Genomic DNA, 21098 nt, shown 5'->3' on the forward strand with positions numbered 1-21098 from the left:
TCGGGCAGCCTGGTGCATCCACCTGGGTATGTCTTCTAACCCCCACCTCCCCTTTCCTTTCAATGTCATGATGTTCAAGTCAAGGGAGTGCCACACCACAAGCGGCTTCCTGTGAGTAGTCTGCATTCCCCGTAGTCTTCTTGTCCTCATTTTCACATCATTCTGCTCTGTTCTGCTCTTCTTGCTCCTTCTGCTGCTTCTTCAGGTTCAGCTTGTGCAGTCTTGTCTTCTGGTGTTCGTGATATCTCCCGAATCTGACGTTCGCCGCCTGCTCGCTTCAGTCTACTCCATCTTACTCCATCTTGCACTATTGCCTGCTGTTCTTCCTAGATCTTCATCTTAGGACGCAGTGGTCAATGTTAGGTAAAAACCCAATGGCCAGAGATCCTCTGTAAAGGTAAGGAGGCAGTGAGAAGTGGAAGTGATGGGGAGCTAGAAGAGTGTGGTCCGAAATTGCTAAGTGTGATGATACCATGATGGTTACGTAATTCCAAGACCTCTTTCTGATATCAGGTTAGACATGGGCCATGTTCTTGGTAAGATAATCTGAGAAGTTCCTCATTATTCTGTGCCTTATGGGAATAACTTTTTACAACTTCCCTACATGACTGAATTCCAGGACCATCGTCCTATTGAGCCTTACAAGCCTTGATTCCCCTTTTCAGTAGCGTGATCACTTATTCAAAGGATAGGTGATTACTTGCAGATCATTGGGACACCAATCTGTCTCAAGAACTAGGCTCTAGTCTGCCAGATATCACCCATCCTTTGGATTAATGATCAGAATAACACATCAGGCGTTTTCAGGTGTGAGATGGTCGCTTTGGTTCTCTTCCAACATTGAGTATTGGGACATTGGTGGGTGATCTTGCTTCTGACTTCGCACTGATGAAATCTTCCCATGCTTTTGTTGAGGCCGTCATAGGAAAGACCATTGTGTAAAGGATGAGCTTGAAGATACTGGTGGTTCTGCAATCTTTCTCCTTGTATTTTACCTTTTTTTATTAGTGATTTGGAGAACTGATGAAAGTTTAGAAGAGTTATCACTGTTGATTGGAGGCCATAATGTAGAAGAAGGTGGATTTGGTATGACATGGCCATTGGAGAATCTAAGTATAAATTGGTGCCACCTCTATGAATGTTGTGTGGGTCCATTTATCAGACATGCTGGATTCAAAAACCTCTTACGCAGTCAGTGCTTATGAGCACACGTTTTCTCACTGAGTTTTCGGAGCAGAAACTTTGAGCATGTGAAAGGTTTTGGATTTTTGAGAAAGATTTTGAATTTAAGCTCCATTTCTGTTCCAAGAACTCCTTGAAAATCTCCAAAGCCAGTGAGTGAAAACCAGAAATGACAACCATTACAATGCGCATATGGGTGGTCGCCAGAGACTATGAATGACCTGTAAATCTGAATTTGTATATGCACCATCTCATACATATGACTACTATGCCTATGCGTCAGCCCTACAATTCTTGCATTCTCATCATGAATGTAGGAAAGCTCTAAATAAAGTGTGAGGTAGGTCCCTCTGATCGGGGAGCGTGGTTGACGGCAGTAAAGAAACCTAAATGACGTATTCTGTATGACTGCAGATCTACGGCATTCAGGGTGTGTAGAGAGCTGAGTGACGAGAAGGAAGACTCCAGGGATTTGTATGATCACGTAGCACCGCTATTGCATGGAAATAACTGGCAAAAATGACCCGTGGCTGTAGTGATATGACAGCCCCAGCATGCTCTGTCACACTAAACTTGACCTTAGAGTCCTGGTGGTTAGTTCCCAGTTGATTGCACCCGATCTGATACAACCCACTCCCTTCAGCTGGTAAGATCTGTGCAAAACCACATGTGCTGCAAACCAGCGCACCTGCATCTGCACAGGAAGTGGTCTAACAGCACCGAGCGAGGACGCTGCAGCCTGTGCATCTACCCTGCGCCTACAGCTGACGGCACACAAACTGGAAATGATTTTTGAAAAATCATCTCTTCCCCAATGGTATTTTACAAGTGACTGGAGTACGGCATTGCTTCAGCTTTTATTTTCTTTCCTTATAGGTACCAAGTCAAGGTTGCCATAATGGCTCCACGTCTTGTCACCTCTGAGTCTGAAGGCCACATCCTTACTCCTGTCTTCTCTGCCATGGGGCTATTCCTGCTGCTCTGCGGCCTCTGCATGTTCTGCAAAAAGAGGTACGTGCAGATGAGACTTTAAAGGAAATCACAATGTGACAGCGGGATGTCACTGACCAATGATGCCTGTCTCTGTGTAGCCCTAACCCTAATGTTAGCACCATGCTTTGCCCTATTAAAGGGAATCAGTCAGCAGGTTTTTGCTAGTAATCTGAGAACTGGAATGGGCAGAGACCCTGATTCCAGCAATGTGTTACTTATTGGGCTGCTTGTTGCAGTTTCAATAAAATAAGTGTATGATCAGCAGGAGATTATCACTAGAGGACTACGTACTCACAACATAAGGGCCGCGTGGTGCCTGTATGGGCAGCGGAGTAACTTGATGATTGTAAGTCCCAATGATTAATCTGTATATGGCTCTGCTAACCATGTGCCCTTTATAATACTAGCGACTTCTTATGCCTTTGGACCATCCTTGGTGCCGTGTATGACTACCTGTACACTCCATAAATATGAGGAGGCCTCTGGTTTCATAAGAAATTATATGACCTGTAAAGAGTTGTCACAACCTAAAAGAAATCAATAAAAATCTATTTTTATTAGAAAAAAGCACAAAACACAATAAAAATACCATGCTAGCTAGCAAATGGCAGAATGAGTATAGGAAAAATTCCACACAATAATAATGAATGAGGTTCACAGATCAAAAAGGAGACAGAGGAGTACGTGGGTAGAAAAGGTGAAAAAAGTTGTTCTGTATATCCTTCCGTTATAAAGCATGGGCATATATACTGAGGATAGTCAGCGGCGACATATATACAATTATATACAGTGCATTAAGAGTTCAATACCATATAATAATAATAATAATCTTTCTTTTTATATAGCGCTAACATATTCCTCAGCGCTTTACATACATTATCGTCGCTGTCCCCATTGGGGCTCACAATCTAGATTCCCTATCAGTATGTCTTTGGAGTGTGGGAGGAAACCGGAGAACCCGGAGGAAACCCAGGCAAACACAGGGAGAACATACAAACTCCTTGCAGATGTTGTCCTTGGTGGGATTTGAACCCAGCGCTGCAAAGCAACAGTGCTAACCACTGAGCCACCGTGCCTACCAAAAAAGGTATAAAAAGGTAAAAGAAATAAGTGGCATTGACAAAATCAATATTGATGTAGAAACATGTACATGTGCATCTCACTAAATTAGAATATCATCAAAAAGTTAATTTATTTCAGTTCTTCAATACAAAACGTGAAACTCGTATATTATATGGCGTCATTACAAACAGAGTGATCTATTTCATGTGTTTATTTCTGTTAATGTTGATGATTATGGCTTACAGCCAATGAAAACACAGAAGTCATTATCTCAGTAAATTAGAATACTTTATAACAACAGCTTGAAAAATGTTTTTAAAATCTGAAATGTTGGCCTACTGAAATGTATGTTCAGTAAATGCCCTCAATACTTGGTCGGGGATCCTTTTGCATCAATTACTGCATCAATGCGGCGTGGCATGGAGGCGATCAGCCTGTGGCACTGCTGAGGTGTTATGGAAGCCGAGGTTGCTTTGATAGCAGCCTTCAGCTCGTCTGCATTGCTGGGTCTGGTGTCTCTCATCTTCCTCTTGACAATACCCCATAGATTCTCTATAATAGATTCTCTATGGGGTTAAGGCCAGGCGAGTTTGCTGACCAATCAAGCACTGTGATACTGTTGTTTTTAAACCAGGTATTGGTACTTTTGGCAGTGTGGACAGGTGCCAAGTCCTGCTGGAGAATGAAATTTCCATCTCCAAAAAGCTTGTCGGCAGAGGGAAGCATGAAGTGCTCTAAAATTTCCTGGTAGACGGCTGCGCTGACTTTGGTCTTGATAAAACACAGTGGACCTACACCAGCAGATGACATGGCTCCCCAAACCATCACTGATTGTGGAAACTTCACACTAGACCTCAAGCAGCTTGGATTGTGGCCTCTCCAGTCTTCCTCCAGACTCTGGGACCTTGATTTCCAAATGAAATGCAAAATGTACTTTGCATTTACTTAGTGTCAGTGACTGCCTTCTGGACATCTGTCAAGTCAGCAGTCTTCCCCATGATTGTGGAGCCTACTGAAACAGACTAAGGGACCTTTTTAAACACGTAGGAAGCCTTTGGAGGTGTTTTTTGTTAATTATTTTAATTTACTGATATAATGACTTTTGTGTTTTCATTGGTTGTAAGCCATAATCATCAACATTAACAAATAAATACTTGAAATAGATCACTCTGTTTGTAATGACTCTATGATATGGGTGTGACTTTTTGTATTGAAGAACTGAAATTAATTAACTTTTTGATGATATTCTAATTTGGTGAGATGCATGTTTTACTAAAAAATAGCTTTATACTTGACAAATGCTGTAAAATAATAAGACACGCAACCATCACTGTACCACTCTCCAAACCCTTACCCGGAGAGGGCAGAGCAGGCCTGGGTCAGGCAATCCCTCTTCCCAATCTTATTAATGCAGTCACTGAAGGCCGTCTTAATATCAGGAATGGAGAGACAACCCTAAATAGAAAGGAGCAGTTTTATTTAATATCTGGTACCACCCTAATAGGAACCCCGATTGTCAGGGTATTTATTAAACTTGACACTAATTAACATCTAAGCTGCTCACACTAAAATGTATCCAGACAAATCCCTCACTATAATGTAGGCTCAAAACACAATAGAAAAGCAAATGTTATGTATATATGCCTGCACTGTTGTATCTGATTTATAACAGTATAAGCACAGGCAATCCACATGCTATATGACATATAGAAAAAAGTTGAAACACTTTACCCATGTCCCAGGGTGTACTGCATAATACAATAATAATTATTATTGTGTGGAATTTTTCCTATACTCATTATACCATTAGCTAGCTAGCTTGGCATTTTTATTGTGTTTTATGCGTTTTTCTAATAAAAATAGATTACTCTGTCGCCTCACTGGGGGACACAGGACCATGGGGTGTTATGCTGCTGTCCACTAGGAGGCGACACTATGCATAATCTGAAAAAGATTAACCGTGGCTCCTCCTCTGCAGTATACACCCCTGGACGGCATCAGCCTTCTCCAGTTTTTGCTTAGTGTCGCATAGGAGGCACACCTAAAATTTTTACTCCGTTTTCACCGACTTGATTACAGATGAAGAAAAGTGGGTCTACTACGAGACTCCCGGCTTGGCTCCTTCCTCGGCCCCTTATTATGGGGTGCACGGTTGAAGTCGAGATGGCTATTCCCCATGTCGCTCCTTCCCCAGCCCCTCGGGTGCTGGTTCGACGTCGAGACCCCCCTCCTTCCCCAATTCCTTTTGGTTTCTGGGTTGAGGTCGAGGCGAGGATATAGCCCCCTGATGGTGACAACAGCACCTCCCTAATCCCCCCCTGGGGGTATTAGGTTGAAACGCCTCAGGTAGGGCCTGTACAGGCAGCAGCTCCCAGCAGCCAGCACACTACGGCTGAATCCAGGGACCCCAGCCTTGCGGGCTCCTGTCGGGGCCGGGGGGAGTGCAGGCAGAACACAGCAGAGGCACAGGCCTCCCTGCGCCCTGTTCCTGCGGCAGCACCAGCTCTACGGTGCTTCAGGGGTGCTCTTCACAGGGCCCCCCCCCCCCCTTCCGTTTATACCCCACCGCTATCCTACCTTTAAATCCGGGGGGGGGGCCCGGTTCAGATCCGGCCCCCTCCCGGACTTCCACGCCAGCCTGCAGTCCCTTTGGGCATCAGGCATCTAATTTAGGCCGCGGCTTCGGCCTAGCCGAAGCCGCCACCTCCTCTCCCCGGCCCGGCCCCCGGATGACAAATATGACACTCTACAGTGTCATAGAGGGGGCGGATCGAGACTGAAAGGGCGCGATTTCACACAGTTCTGCCGCCCTTTTCAGCTCTCCGCCCCCCTTCTTTCTTAACTTTACTCTGGCTGCCATTATCTGCTGCAGGATAAGGGAACACAAGCCAGTCTCCGGGGGGCTCAGGACTGTGGATCTTCGGTTCTGGACCTAGGGGCACACTGGTGGGATAAGATCACAGCTGGAGTTCTTCCTCGGCTGTGAGTCCATATTCCTTATAGGCTCCTCTGCATAGCCACCCCTGTAGGGCCCTCTGCATAGCCACCCCAGTGCACTATGCCGGGCTCAAGGTCCAAGAGAACCAGACAGGACTGCTGTTATGCACTCTGTACAGCCTGCAGCAATACTCTCCCAAGTGGCAGCACGTACCCGCACTGCCAGGACTGCACCCAGACTACTGTGCCAGAGCCCCAAGAAGCCCCTGCCAATGCTTCGGTGTCTAATGCCACGCTGGAATGGGTCACTCAGATGTCGCAATCTATGACGCAGTCTATAGATAACCTAACCTCCACATTGCCTCAGGTTCTGCAGAGTCATGCCTCGGCTATGAACGCTACCCAGCAAAGGGAAGGCTCGACTCGGGGACATGATGACCCGGGCACATCCACGTCTAGGTCAGGACGCAAGCGGACCCACAGGTCACGTTCATCTGCGTCATCCCATAGCACACGGTCATCCCCTTCTAGGGAGAGACACCGTAGTTCCAGGTCATCTAGACCGTCCCCTGCCAGGGACAGACAATGCAGTTCTCCGCAGCGATCCCCGACCAGAGAAGGCCTCCACCCTGGTTCACCCAGCAGGATACGCCTTAGCGATACACAGGATTCGGAAGGCATCTGTGATTCCGACTCAGACAAGGAAACTGAAGGGTCTCTGATCCCAATCCCCCCTAGCAATACAGCGCTAGTTGAGGACGTAATCTCGTCCATCCATCAGGTGCTGGACATTTCTGATCCGCCCCCGGAGGCACCACAACACAAGATTTCCTTTGAAGGAGTTCTGAAACCGCCTAAGGTCTTCCTTGACCACCCAGAGTTTAAGTCGATCCTTAAAAAGCAGTTCTCACAGCCTGAGAAGAAGTTTACCAATCGCAAATATCTGGAGGCGCGGTACCCCTTCCCACAGGAGACCACCAAGGAATGGACAGATCCACCAGAAGTGGATCCCCCAGTCTCTAGGCTAGCAGCACAGTCACTCCTTTCACTGCCAGATAGCTCAACCCTCAGGGACACAGCAGACCGGCAGGTAGAACGCATGGCTCGTTCAATTTTCGAGGCCGCAGGGGCCTCCCTGGCTCCCGCGTTCGCTTCAGTTTGGGCTGCCAAGGCCATCCTGGCTTGGGCCCAAAATTTACCATCTGGCCTCCCAGTATCTGCTCCTAAGCTGTCTGACCAAGCGGTTGAATTAGCAGATGTAGCAGATTACATGCTTCATGCAGCTCTGGATTCTGCAAGGGGTGCAGCGGGGATAGCATCAAACGCCATCACGATTCGGTTTATCCTCTTGCTGTGGGAATGGAAAGCAGACGCAGCCTCAAAGAAGTCCCTCACGCACCTTCCTTACCTCAGTGGTCGACTTTTTGGTGAACAGTTGGACACTATAATATCCAACGCCACCGGGGGTAAGAATACCTCTCTCCCCCAACTGAAACCCAAACGCACTTACAAGAAGCGTAACCAAACTCTATTCCGATCCTTTCGGAACTCTTCGGGCTGGTCCGTCTCGCGGCCAGCACAAAATAGCAACCGCCCCATACGCAGGGACAACTCGCGGTCGACGCAAAAGTCGGACCAGACCTGGCAATCAAAAGCAGGCCAGTCAAAGTTTAAAGGAGGAAAATCTCAGACTTCCTCTTCATCATGACTCACGGACTCCGGAAGACACCCCACCTGTAGGCGGCCGACTTTTGCTCTTCAATCAAGTCTGGCTGCCTATTACAGAAGACAGGTGGGTCAGGGAACTAGTGTCTTCGGGATACAAGATAGAGTTCACTTCCAACCCACCAAACAGACTCTTTCTTTCTGTTCCCCCAAAACTGCCAGCCAAGGCTTGTGCCTTCCGCCAAGCGGTCTGCTCGCTTATTCAAGCTGGAGACATAGTACCGGTCCCCGCGGCCGAGCGCTTCCGAGGGTTCTACTCCAATTTATTCGTAGTCCCCAAGAAAGGAGGCGGCGTATGGCCCATACTGGACCTAAAACAGCTCAACAAATATGTACGGGTACGTCACTTCCGCATGGAGTCCCTTTGGTCCATCATTGCGTCCATGGAAAAGGGAGAATTTCTCGCCTCCATAGACATACAAGACGCATACCTGCATATACCAATTGCACACACCCATCAGAGATTTCTCAGGTTCGCAATCGACCAGGACCACTACCAGTTCGTGGCTCTCCCGTTCGGACTCGCCACTGCTCCCAGAGTGTTTACCAAAGTCATGGCAGCCACCATGGACGTCCTGCACTCCAGAGGCATAGTAGTCGTTCCATACCTGGACGATCTCCTTATCAAGGCTCCCACCTTCAAGGACTGCGAGCTCAGCGTCTCAATCACAATCGACATTCTGAGTCACCTGGGCTGGTTAGTCAACCTACAAAAGTCATCACCAACCCCGAGTCAGTCTCTGACCTTCCTGGGAATGCTATTCAACACCTTCAGGGGTCTAGTGCTCCTTCCCAAGGACAAGGCACTGCCTCTCCGTCTAGGAGTTCGCACTCTCCTCAGCAAACCCCTTCGATCTCTCTGGTTTGCCATGAGAGTCCTCGGCAGGATGGTGGCGGCAATAGAAGCGGTCCCATTTGCCCAGCTTCACCACAGGCCTCTCCAACTAGCCATCCTCAAGTCATGGGACAGGAACCCTTTTTCTCTCAACAGGAAGTTCCAGCTGACGTAGTCACCCAGGAGGTCCCTGCACTGGTGGCTCAAGCCAACCTCACTAACAAAGGGGAAACCCTTTCTCACGGGTCAATGAAAGGTTCTGACCACCGACGTGAGCCTGACGGGTTGGGGTGCGGTACACCTACACCACAGAGCACAGGGAAAGTGGTCCCCAGCGGAAGCGACCATGCCCATCAACATCTTGGAAATTTGTGCCATCCTCCTGGCATTTAGAGCCTTCCATCACTTACTGGCAGCCTCTCACATCAGAGTACAGTCGGACAATGCCACAGCTGTGGCATATGTGAATCACCAAGGGGGGACCCGCAGCGCCCAGGCGATGCGAGAAGTGACACACATTCTCCACTGGGCGGAAGACACAGGTTCGGTTCTCTCTGCGGTCCACATTCCGGGTGTGGACAACTGGGAAGCAGACTTCCTCAGCCGGAAAGGAATGGACTCGGGAGAGTGGTCTCTCCATCCCGAAGTTTTTCGACAGATCTGCAATCGCTGGGGGACTCCGGACGTAGACCTAATGGCATCTCACTTCAATGCCAAGGTCTCCAACTTCATAGCCAGAACTCATGACCCGCGGGCGCTAGGAGCGGACGCCCTGGTTCAGGACTGGACCCAGTTCCAGCTCTTGTACATTTTTCCACCTCTCCCCCTGATATCCAGAGTGGTGAGGAAGATCAAGCAAGAGGGAGTTCCAACCATCCTAATCGCACCGGACTGGCCCAGACGTACATGGTATGCCGACATCGTACAGCTCACAGCAGACGTCCCCTGGCGTCTCCCCAACCGCCCGGATCTTCTGTCACAACCACCAGAACTCAGGGGCCCTCAATTTGACGGCTTGGCCATTGAGACCTGGGTTCTAACCCAGTCAGGGTTCTCACCGGACGTCATTGGAACCATGATCAGGGCACGGAAGCCAACCTCTGCTAAGATTTATTACCGTACCTGGAAAGCCTTCTTTACCTGGTGCGAATCTCGTGGCCAGACCCCATTCCCTTGTTCCCTCCCCAGGGTCTGGAGGCCAGACTGTCCCTGGCCTCCCTTAACAGCCAGGTGTCGGCTCTCTCAGTGCTTTTTCAGAGGTGCATTGCTAACAAGCCGCAAGTAAGGACATTTCTTCAGGGGGTTTCCCGATTGGTTCCCCCCTACAGACGACCACTAGAAACGTGGGACCTCAACCTGGTGCTGACAGCATTGCGGGAAACACCCTTTGAACCCCTTAGGGAAGTCCCACTCCGCCTTCTATCCCAGAAAGTGGTTTTCCCGGTGGCAATCACCTCGCTACGCAGGGTGTCTGAACTGACAGCACTCTCCTGCAGACGGCCCTTCCTGGCTTTTTACCAGGACAAGGTAGTTCTCCGTACGGTCCCATCCTTCCTTCCGAAGGTTGTGTCCAACTTCCAACTCAATGAGGAAATTTCACTGCCATCCCGCTGTCCGGTCCCGGTTCATACAGTGGTGAAGGCTCTGCATACGCTTGACCTTGTCAGGGCATTGCGTATCTATGTGTCTAGGACTGCGCCCTTCCGGAAGTCTGATTCTCTTTTTCTTCTTCTGGAAGGCGGCCGCAAGGGTCTGCCTGCTTCCAAAGCTACCCTTGCCAGGTGGATCAAATCCACCATACAAGAGGCCTACCGCCTCAAAAATTCTCCTCTTCCAGCAGGCATTACGGCACACTCTATACGTGCGGTAGGGGCCTCCTGGGCCATTCGGCACCAGGCTTCGGCACAACAAGTGTGTAAGGCAGCCACCTGGACTAGCCTACACACGTTTACCAAACACTACAGGGTTCATACCCAGTCCTCAGCAGATGCGAGCCTGGGTAGACGTGTTCTGCAGGCGGCGGTACCCCAATTGTAGGGGCCCGTCTACACAATATTCGTCCATTGCTTCCCACCCAGGGACTGCTTTGGGACGTCCCATGGTCCTATGTCCCCAATGAGGCGACAGAGTAAAGGAGATTTTTGTGTACTCACCGTAAAATCTCTTTCTCTTAGCCTCTAATTGGGGGACACAGCTCCCACCCTGTCGCCCGTTCCGGGCTGTTATGTTGAGTTCTCATATTGGTTTGTTTTTTTTTGAGCTCGTACATAGTTGCCTTCTTATAGGCATGGTTATGTTATCCATGTTACTTTCCTCCTAATGCTTTTGCACAAAACTGGAGAAGGCTGATGCTGTCCAGGGGTGTATACTGCAGAGGAGGACCCACGGTTAATCTTTTTCAGATTATGCATAGTGTCGCCTCCTAGTGGACAGCAGCATAACACCCCATGGTCCTGTGTCCCCCAATTAGAGGCTAAGGCTATGTGCACACGATGCAGAAATGCTCAGTATTTTTTCCTGAGCGTTTCTGCATCTCCCTGGCAGAAAAAAACGCATGTGGATTGTACATGCGTTTTCCTGCCAGGGACATGCGGAAATGGAGCAGTTACCCACTGACATTTCCGCATGCGGATTGACAAGCGCTTTCCAAGCGATTAGCATCACTTGGAAAGTGCTTGTGACAACTAGGTCACACTATATAAATCCATGCAAACAGCATGGATTTATATAGTGTGACCCGAGAGAGTGGTAAAAATAAAGAAATAAATGTATACTTACCCTCCGATGGCCCCCGGTGTCCCGCTCACTCCGTTCTCCCTTGCTGGCAACAGTGAATTGAAAGACCTGCCGACGTCAGCGTCACGTGACCCGTCACATGACTCTGACGTCAGCGCAGGTCCTTCAACTCACTGGAAAGTGCCGGCAACCAAGCAGGAGCGGTGCGCGGGCCGACAGAAGGTAAGTATACATTTATTTTTTATTTTATTCTTTTTTTACAGATTTTTTTAATGGTACCCGGGTCCGGAGGAGACTCTCCTCTCCTCTACACCCGGGTACCATCCGCACATTAGAACGCTTGGATTACACATCTACATATACAGTGATGCGTAATCCATGCGGTCAATGGCGGCGAAGACGCAGCACTTCCGCAAAATAATTGGTAGTGCTGCGTTTTTTTCCGCAATGATAATCTGCAGCGGAAATTTCCGCAGCATGTGCACAGCACATGCGGATTATCATTGGGGAACATTGCTGCCCTTCTACCATGCGTTTTTAATGCGTTTCCGCAGCTGCAAAAACGCTGCGGAAACGCATTAAAAACGCATCGTGTGCACACAGCCTAAGAGAAAGAGATTTTACTGTGAGTACACAAAAATCTCCTTTTTTATTGATTTTTTTGGGAAGTTGTGACTACTTAGTGTTTATGGGTCATATTCATTTTTGTGTTTAAATTGCATTACTAGTCCTGAAAATTCTTTTTTCTAAACTTTCACAAAGAAGTGTAGACAGATGGTGGTGCCATCGATAAAGCTGGCCGCGCTGTTGTATTGACCGCAAATATCGCCCATTTATACCCACGTAAAAGCTGACGGGACCAGGAGATTATCTATAGCAGTGATGGCGAACCTTTTAGAGACCAAGTGCCCAAACTGCAACCCAAAACCCACTTATTTATCACATAGTGCGAACACGGCCATTTAACCTGAATACTGAGGTTTTAGTTTAGAAAAACAACTGATACAGGGAGCGGGGAGAGGGGGCAGATAGCAGCCACAAACAGGAGCAGGGGTATGAGAAAGCAGATATAAAGGATATGCTCCCCATTCCATCCTGGTATATGCTCCCTCCATCCTGGTATATGCTCCCTCCATCCTGGTATATGCTCCCTCCATCCTGGTATATATGTTGTTCCCCCATCCTTCTATATATGATGCTCCCCATCCTTGTGTGCATGTTGCTCCCCCCTCCTTTGTGTGCATGTTGCTCCCCCCTCCTTTGTGTGCATGTTGCTCCCCCTCCTTTGTGTGCATGTTGCTCCCCCCTCCTTTGTGTGCATGTTGCTCCCCCCTCCTTTGTGTGCATGTTGCCCCCCCTCCTTTGTGTGCATGTTGCTCCCCCCCTCCTTGTGTGCATGTTGCTCCCCCCTCTCCTTGTGTGCATGTTGCTCCCCCCCTCCTTGTGTGCATGCTGCTCCCCCCTCTCCTTGTGTGCATGTTGCCCCCCCTCCTTGTGTGCATGTTGCTCCCCCCCTCCTTGTGTGCATGTTGCCCCCCCCTCCTTGTGTGCATGTTGTTCCCCCCCTCCTTGTGTCCATGATGCTCCCCCCCTCCTTGTGTGCATGTTGCTCCCCCCCTCCTTTGTGTGCATGTTGCTCCCCCCCTCCTTTGTGTGCATGTTGCTCCCCCCTCCTTGTGTGCATGTTGTTCCCCCCCTCCTTGTGTGCATGTTGCTCCCCCCCTCCTTTGTGTGCATGTTGCTCCCCCCCTCCTTGTCTGCATGTTGCTCCCCCCCTCCTTGTGTGCATGTTGCTCCCCCCTCCTTGTGTGCATGTTGCTCCCCCCCCCTCCTTGTGTGCATGTTGCTCCCCCCCTCCTTGTGTGCATGTTGCTCCCCCCCTCCTTGTGTGCATGTTGCTCCCCCCTCCTTTGTGTGCATGTTGCTCCCCCCTCCTTTGTGTGCATGTTGCTCCCCCCTCCTTTGTGTGCATGTTGCTCCCCCCTCCTTTGTGTGCATGTTGCCCCCCTCCTTTGTGTGCATGTTGCTCCCCCCCCTCCTTGTGTGCATGTTGCTCCCCCCCCTCCTTGTGTGCATGTTGCTCCCCCCCTCCTTGTGTGCATGTTGCTCCCCCCCTCCTTGTGTGCATGTTGCTCCCCCCCTCCTTGTGTGCATGTTGCTCCCCCCCTCCTTGTGTGCATGTTGCTCCCCCCCTCCTTGTGTGCATGTTGCTCCCCCCCTCCTTGTGTGCATGTTGCTCCCCCCCTCCTTGTGTGCATGTTGCTCCCCCCTCCTTGTGTGCATATTGCTCCCCCCCTCCTTGTGTGCATGTTGCTCCCCCCCTCCTTGTGTGCATGTTGCTCCCCCCCTCCTTGTGTGCATGTTGCCCCCCCTCCTTGTGTGCATGTTGCTCCCCCCCTCCTTGTGTGCATGTTGCTCCCCCCCTCCTTGTGTGCATGTTGCTCCCCCCCTCCTTGTGTGCATGTTGCTCCCCCCCTCCTTGTGTGCATGTTGCTCCCCCCCTCCTTGTGTGCATGTTGCTCCCCCCCCTCCTTGTGTGCATGTTGCTCCCCCCCTCCTTGTGTGCATGTTGCTCCCCCCTCCTTGTGTGCATATTGCTCCCCCCCTCCTTGTGTGCATGTTGCTCCCCCCCTCCTTGTGTGCATGTTGCTCCCCCCCTCCTTGTGTGCATGTTGCCCCCCCTCCTTGTGTGCATGTTGCTCCCCCCCTCCTTTGTGTGCATGTTGCTCCCCCCCTCCTTGTGTGCATGTTGCCCCCCCTCCTTTGTGTGCATGTTGCTCCCCCCCTCCTTTGTGTGCATGTTGCTCCCCCCCTCCTTGTGTGCATGTTGCTCCCCCCCTCCTTGTGTGCATGTTGCTCCCCCCCTCCTTGTGTGCATGTTGCTCCCCCCCTCCTTGTGTGCATGTTGCTCCCCCCCCTCCTTGTGTGCATGTTGCCCCCCCCTCCTTGTGTGCATGTTGCTCCCCCCCTCCTTGTGTGCATGTTGCTCCCCCCCCCCTCCTTGGACTTTGTGGGGCCCATTATACTGTAGGGAGGCCTGTGTGGGGCCCATTATACTGTAGGGAGGCCTGTGTGGGGCCCATTATATTGTAGGGAGGCCTGTGTGGGGCCCATTATACTGTAGGGAGGCCTGTGTGGGGCCCATTATACTGTAGGGAGGCCTGTGTGGGGCCCATTATACTGTAGGGAGGCCTGTGTGGGGCCCATTATACTGTAGGGAGGCCTGTGTGGGGCCCATTATACTGTAGGGAGGCCTGTGTGGGGCCCATTATACTGTAGGGAGGCCTGTGTGGGGCCCATTATACTGTAGGGAGGCCTGTGTGGGGCCCATTTTACGGTAGGGAGGCCTGTGTGGGGCCCATTGTACTGTATACTGATTGGCCCGCGACTTTGTCCAAGTTTTTAATTTTAGCCCACTGTGTGTTTGAGTTTGACACCCCTGCTTTATAGTGTATAGGGGCCTCTTACTGACAGGTGAGATTTAGAAGAAAGAAGGATCAGGCTTGTGAAATTGCAACCCTTGAGGTATCTGGCAGCATTTTACTCACCTTTTCTCATTGACCAGGTGCCAAATGTGCATGTTTACAGAGAAGGGAGGCTGGGAAAGTGAGATATATGAGCACCATAACAGTGCCAATGTACCACAACACACCTATTGGCAGAGTGGCTCTGCAGAAGACAATGGACACTTTTTTGGCAATGAGTTGGGTGGTTTTCTTGGCCTAATGTGGCTACCATGGGGATTTAGAGTTCATTCCCTTTAAAAGATGATTTCATTATTTTTTTTTTTGTCGTTTATTAGGAAGAAGAGGAGGATGAGGACTGCATGTTCCGGTGGAGTTGCTCTTGTTGATGTGGTAAATGATTTCTTACAGAGTATTTTCATTAACATATTGTAAAGAGTCCAAAGTCTGAGCCTCAGACAATAATTGTTCTAATTCTCATGTCTTTTTCCAATTCAAGGATAAAACCTATATTGATTTCCATAGTAAATTATGGAGATGAGACGTTACTTATTTCCTCTGAAAAACCCTGAACTATGCTCCCCGCATTACTTCTAAGTGGAGGCCGGAAAGAGTTACATCCATTGGTTATTGACCCGACGGCCAACACTGACTGTAGGGTATCTGGATGCCCCATTTCGACAATCCCTGTTTATTACCGGTCCCCTGACTAACAGCTCATTACACGGTGTCCTGCTGTCAGGAGCCCCAGAGATCAGCTATGATCAGAGGAGGAATGTGTCTAAATTCTGTCGTCGTCGTCACCGCCCCCCCCCCCCTCCACAGGAGAAATGAAAAATTGCTCCGTTCCCATTGACTTCAATGCGTTGGTCTATGTAATGCATGGGAGTGTGAGACGCTCTGTGTAGCTGTTTTCATAGATGAGGATCCTGAACAGGGACTCTGTCTGTATAAACTCCAAATTCGTTAATAGCCTATGGTGTCTATAACTTTTATTTTAGGGTAGTGAAATTTGTGAATTGATCCTTTTTCTTTCTCTCTGTATCTTATAGACATTGCTCCGTCAGACTCAACTACGATCACTCAGCAAGTCTGATACCAAACTGCATGAAATCAAGAGGCCACGGCCCGAAGACTTTCGTAAGTCACAGTCTTCCTCTGTAAAGAGCTCGGCTAACATTTTTTTATTTGATAGAAAACTCCGCTTAAGTTCTAGCATCAAGCAGTTAAACTCTTTTGGATAGTTACATATAGAATTAGTCTATGCAAACAGGAGAGTCGCTGTATAAATACATTACATTACTTATCCTGTATTATACCCCAGAGATGCACTTACTTCACTGCTGGTGGAGTCACTGTGTCCATACATTACATTACTTATCCTGTACTGATCCTGAGTTACATCCTGTATTATACTCCAGAGCTGCACTCACTATTCTGCTGGTGGAGTCACTGTGTACATACATTACATTACTTATCCTGTACTGATCCTGAGTTATATCTTGTATTATACTCCAGAGCTGCACTCACTATTCTGCTAGTGGAGTCACTGTGTACATACATTACTTATCCTGTACTGATCCTGTATTATACTCCAGAGCTGCACTCATTATTCTGCTGATGCAGTCACTGTGTACATACATTACATTACTTATACTGTACTGATCCTGAGTTACATCCTGTATTATACTCCAGAGCTGCACTCACTATTCTGCTGGTGGAGTCACTCTGTACATACATTACATTACTTATCCTGTACTGATCCTGAGTTATATCCTGTATTATACTCCAGAGCTGTACTCACTATTCTGCTGGTGATATCACTGTGTACATACATTACATTACTTATCCTGTACTGATCCTGAGTTACATCCTGTATTATACTCCAGAGCTGCACTCACTATTCTGCTGGTGCAGTCACTGTGTACATACATACATTACATTACTTATCCTGTACTGATCCTGAGTTACATCCTGTATTATACTCCAGAGCTGCACTCACTATTCTGCTAGTGGAGTCACTGTGTACATACATTACTTATCCTGTACTGATCCTGTATTATACTCCAGAGCTGCACTCACTGTTCTGCTGGTGCAGTCACTGTGTACATACATTACATTTCTTATCCTGTACTGATCCTGAGTTACATCCTGTATTATACTCCAGAGCTGCACTCACTATTCTGCTGATGCAGTCACTGTGTACATACATTACATTACTTATACTGTACTGATCCTGAGTTACATCCTGTATTATATTCCAGAGCAGCACTCACTATTCTACTGGTGGAGTCACTGTGTACATACATTACATTACTTATCCTGTACTGATCCTGAGTTACATCCTGTATTATACTCCAGAGCTGCACTCACTATTCTGCTGGTGGAGTCACTGTGTACATACATTACATTACTTATCCTGTACTGATCCTGAGTTACATCCTGTATTATACTGCAGAGCTGCACTCACTATTCTGCTTGTTGTTATTAGAAGCAGACAGTACACTTTGTCAGACACACACCTTAACATTTAGCTAAGTTTCTGTAATACCTGGGAGGCAATTCGTTTCTTCCAGACGACTATACAGGGGCGGTATGAATATGACCTTTTTCAGAATGGAAATCACCAGAGCTTGCACTATGCAGATACTGAACAAGCAGAACCTCTACCTAATTCTTTTTTTTTTTAATTCTGTGCTGCAGAACTAAGGCCAGTCAGTATGGATCCTCTTTACCACCCCCCAAAGTGGCCAATACCAAATGCCTCCTCCACTGAGGATGCAACCTACTCTAACCTAAACTACAACCCTAAGAACTCCCTGTATGAATGTGTGGGGTCTCGGGTGGACATGGAGTCTTCCCTCAGCGAACCTCAATTCAATGTGGTCACGGCTGAGTACGCCTGTGTGCGAAAGGTGAAGAAGGCTGCAAACCAGAGGGCACCAGACACCAGGGAAGAGGAGAAGACCCAACCGCCGGCTTCAGCTGGAGAACCTTGTCTTCCAAGTCGTCCAGCTGATCTGACTGTACGTGTTCTGGGTTATTACGTGGCAATATCCTCCATTGTTGTTCTTGCTTTTCAGTCATTTCCATTTTTGGAAATGTTATGTTGTAACTAAGATGTCCACAAGCTGGGCTCCCACCAAGAGTTGTAATTCACAACTCCAGGAAAGCTGGGTGGCAGCTCATCTGACATCGAGATTGGTCGCCAACCAGATTTCTCAGAGAAAGTAAAATCTATTCAGCCACGTCGGAGCAGCACAACCCTATACATGGCATACTGCGATTGTGGCAGGTGCAGCAACATCAGGGATTGTAAATGGACCCTGATCGGTGCCCCAGTCCATATGTCAGGCATCTGGACTATAGGAAATTTGTATAGAATTTGCATTGTTAGGTGGATATCTTTAATCTGGCATCCGATAGTACAGAAATGTTGATGATCCACAGCGTTTTCCAGCACGGCCTTGCATTCTCACAAAAGTCAGACACTGACGAAACAATATAATGCTCTATGACAGTCAGACAATCCTGATCTAGTGATAATCCCACACTTAAAAATCCATGCAGAATCTATTGTAATTGCCCGACATTTATAATACTGGTGTTTTTCAGACCCCATCAGGCCTGCTGACTGAGTGGTAATTCATACATTTATGTCATACCCATGGGCTAGATCATAAATGTACAGTAAAGGTGGACCCCCACCTATGAGATTTGCATCTGTTACCCCCATCACGCTCTGCCTTGTGTTTAAAATTCCGATATAAATGAATGAGAATTCTGTCCTCCCCTCTAATCCCCACGGCAGCATCGAGAGAGATTTAAATCCCATTGGTGGGATCCACCTGTACTGTACGTTTATACCATATCACTTGGATCTGCCATAGATATATGAGATGAGAATACCTATTTAAAGGGGTTCTCCAGTTTAAAAAAAAAAAACTAACAAAAAAACTCACCTGAGCTTTACTCACTCTGCCCAGGTCAGACGCCGATTCTCAACTGCTTCTTCCGGTCTGTAATTGTCTGCAGCGCTGATGGAACGCCGAGAGCGCTGCAGCCAAACAACGCTGAAGTTGTCAATTCAGGCGGAGACGTTGAGCTCCGTTAGATCAGGGGAAAGAAGGGCTACTCTTCATGTATAGAGGGGAGCTGCTTGTTGTCAATCAAGCCTTTGGACAACACCTATCTTCTTATGTGTACGGGCCGCATTCTGCAACTTCTGCCCCTTTTAAGTGTTCTCTACAAGACCCATGCATTACAAAATACAAGACTTAAGATGTCCATACACATTAGTTTGTAGGTTTCATTTTAGTCATGTGCAGTGCCACATGTGTCCAGCAGATGGCAATCTCTCCATTACACTCTATAGAATCCATCTTCTAGTAACTTGTGACCGGCAGAAGGCGGGAAGCGAGAGGTGCTGCAACATTTTTGCAAATCCTAGCAAATTTTAATTTTTCTACTTCTGTCTTGCAGCTTGAAGACATGTACTCCAAAGTACAGAAGAAAAAGAAGGCGAGAGAAACGGAGAGCACCGAGGGGTTAATAAAGACATGTGACGAAGAGGTCGTTCACTCCGAGCTTCCCGTCAGTCAACCTGAAGAAAACTTGTACGAGAGCATAAGCGACATGAGCAGCCATCACACTAACTGCAGCACTGAGGTCTAGGCGTAAAGGCAGGGGACGTGGTGTTTCCATTCTGCACCATTTTTCAGCATCTGTGCTTGCTGTCAGTCACAAGAACACTCTAGGTTAAGTAAGAACCTTGAAAAGCTGGTCCATGCCTCATACATTTGAGCATGTTTCCAATTCTCATTCAGTGACAGCAAGCATAGATGGGACATACACTTTGTAACAGAAAGCCGCAGGACGTTTCAGCATATAATGATTGATCTATATTTACCGTGAACGTTATTTAAAGGAGAAGTTACTGCTGGGGCGGCAGTGCTAGTCACCCACTGAATCCCTTTTTAAAGTGGTGGCTCAATATTCTGTATCTTTAAATTTGGTGAAGGCAATAGCATGAAATAAGGAAAGTTTCAGTTCACTGACCCCCATGCTAACATCTACTGACCCTTAACTCTAATATAGTCATCTATAATTTTAGGGTGGCGTTCCCGTTTAAATTGCAGGGGTCGCATTGTGACCCTAAATGTACTTTGCCCCCAATAGATAAGTTCCAAACAAATGCATCGGATTCTGACATTTAGCGTCTTGCTTGTCACGATCACAGTATCTTGCGGTTCGCAGTGCGATCCCATTCACTTGTAGTATGCAGCAAACAACGATGTTTGGCCAAGTGACCTGTGTTGGTGCCAAAATTGCTGTATAGTCCCAGCCTTAAAAGGAACCTGGCATCAAGACTGGCTCTTGTAAGAGGAAGATGGCATCTGAATCTGGTCGCTCATTAAAGGGGTTGTTTGGTTAAAACAAGTTATAACCCCAATCTGCAGGCTAGGTGATTACTTGCTGATCGTGGGGGTCCAACCGCTGGGGCCCTCACCAGTCGGCAGGACTTTTATCCCCATAAGTATGCCGTGGCAATGGGTGTGTGTGACGGGCTCCATTTATTCCCTCTGATGCTGCTGAGCTCTGCTTTTTCCGGCAGCCCTATAGGAAATGATTGGTGTGGTGGGCGGGCGGTCTGTCTTTACACTTCATCTCGTGCTGAGTAAGCTGGTCAAAAGGCAAGCTATTGTAACCGGACAACCTCTTTAAGTGTCCTTTCCCTCATGTTTGAGAGTTACATATAGTACAGACCAAAAGTTTGGACACACCTTCTCATTTAAAGATTTTTCTGTATTTTCATGACTATGAAAATTGTACATTCACACTGAAGGCATCAAAACTATGAATTAACACATGTGGAATTATATACTTAACAAAAAAGTGTGAAACAACTGAAAATATGTCTTATATTTTAGGTTCTTCAAAGTAGCCACCTTTTGCTTTGATGACTGCTTTGCACACTCTTGGCATTCTCTTGATGAGCTTCAAGAGGTAGTCACCGGAAATGGTCTTCCAACAATCTTGAAGGAGTTCCCAGAGATGCTTAGCACTTGTTGGCCCTTTTGCCTTCACTCTGCGGTCCAGCTCACCCCAAACCATCTCGATTGGGTTCAGGTCTGGAGACTGTGGAGGCCAGGTCATCTGGCGTA

The 21098-nt window shown here is 48.1% G+C and overlaps 1 protein-coding gene across 2 annotated transcripts; it reads left to right on the plus strand.

Moving 5' to 3' along the window:
* The first annotated feature begins 70 nt into the window (after nucleotides 1–70).
* Nucleotides 71–20758, plus strand: LIME1 (Lck interacting transmembrane adaptor 1). 2 transcript variants are annotated; one of them, XM_073681039.1, is made up of 6 exons: nucleotides 71–111; nucleotides 2059–2193; nucleotides 15273–15327; nucleotides 15987–16074; nucleotides 17638–17960; nucleotides 19417–20758. In XM_073681039.1, exons 1-6 carry the CDS (start codon nucleotides 71–73, stop codon nucleotides 19606–19608), a joined length of 834 nt encoding a protein of 277 aa, XP_073537140.1. In that variant the 3' UTR covers nucleotides 19609–20758. The 2 variants fall into 2 exon arrangements, with proteins under 2 accessions (XP_073537140.1, XP_073537141.1); XM_073681040.1 differs by lacking the exon at nucleotides 71–111 and adding an exon at nucleotides 127–397.
* The last annotated feature ends 340 nt before the right edge of the window (nucleotides 20759–21098 follow it).

This window comes from Phyllobates terribilis, unplaced genomic scaffold (genome assembly GCF_046119375.1).
Source record: "Phyllobates terribilis strain yellow unplaced genomic scaffold, ASM4611937v1 Scaffold_5__5_contigs__length_657084704, whole genome shotgun sequence".
Lineage (NCBI taxonomy): Eukaryota > Metazoa > Chordata > Amphibia > Anura > Dendrobatidae > Phyllobates > Phyllobates terribilis.

Bases quoted from the DNA above. Each gene is read 5' to 3' on its own strand.
- LIME1 (XM_073681039.1), top strand. From the start codon at position 71: ATGTTCAAGTCAAGGGAGTGCCACACCACAAGCGGCTTCCT. The intron at 16,075-17,637 runs GTAAGTCACAGT...TCTGTGCTGCAG, and splicing joins GCCACGGCCCGAAGACTTTC to AACTAAGGCCAGTCAGTATG. The intron at 17,961-19,416 runs GTACGTGTTCTG...TCTGTCTTGCAG, and splicing joins GTCGTCCAGCTGATCTGACT to CTTGAAGACATGTACTCCAA.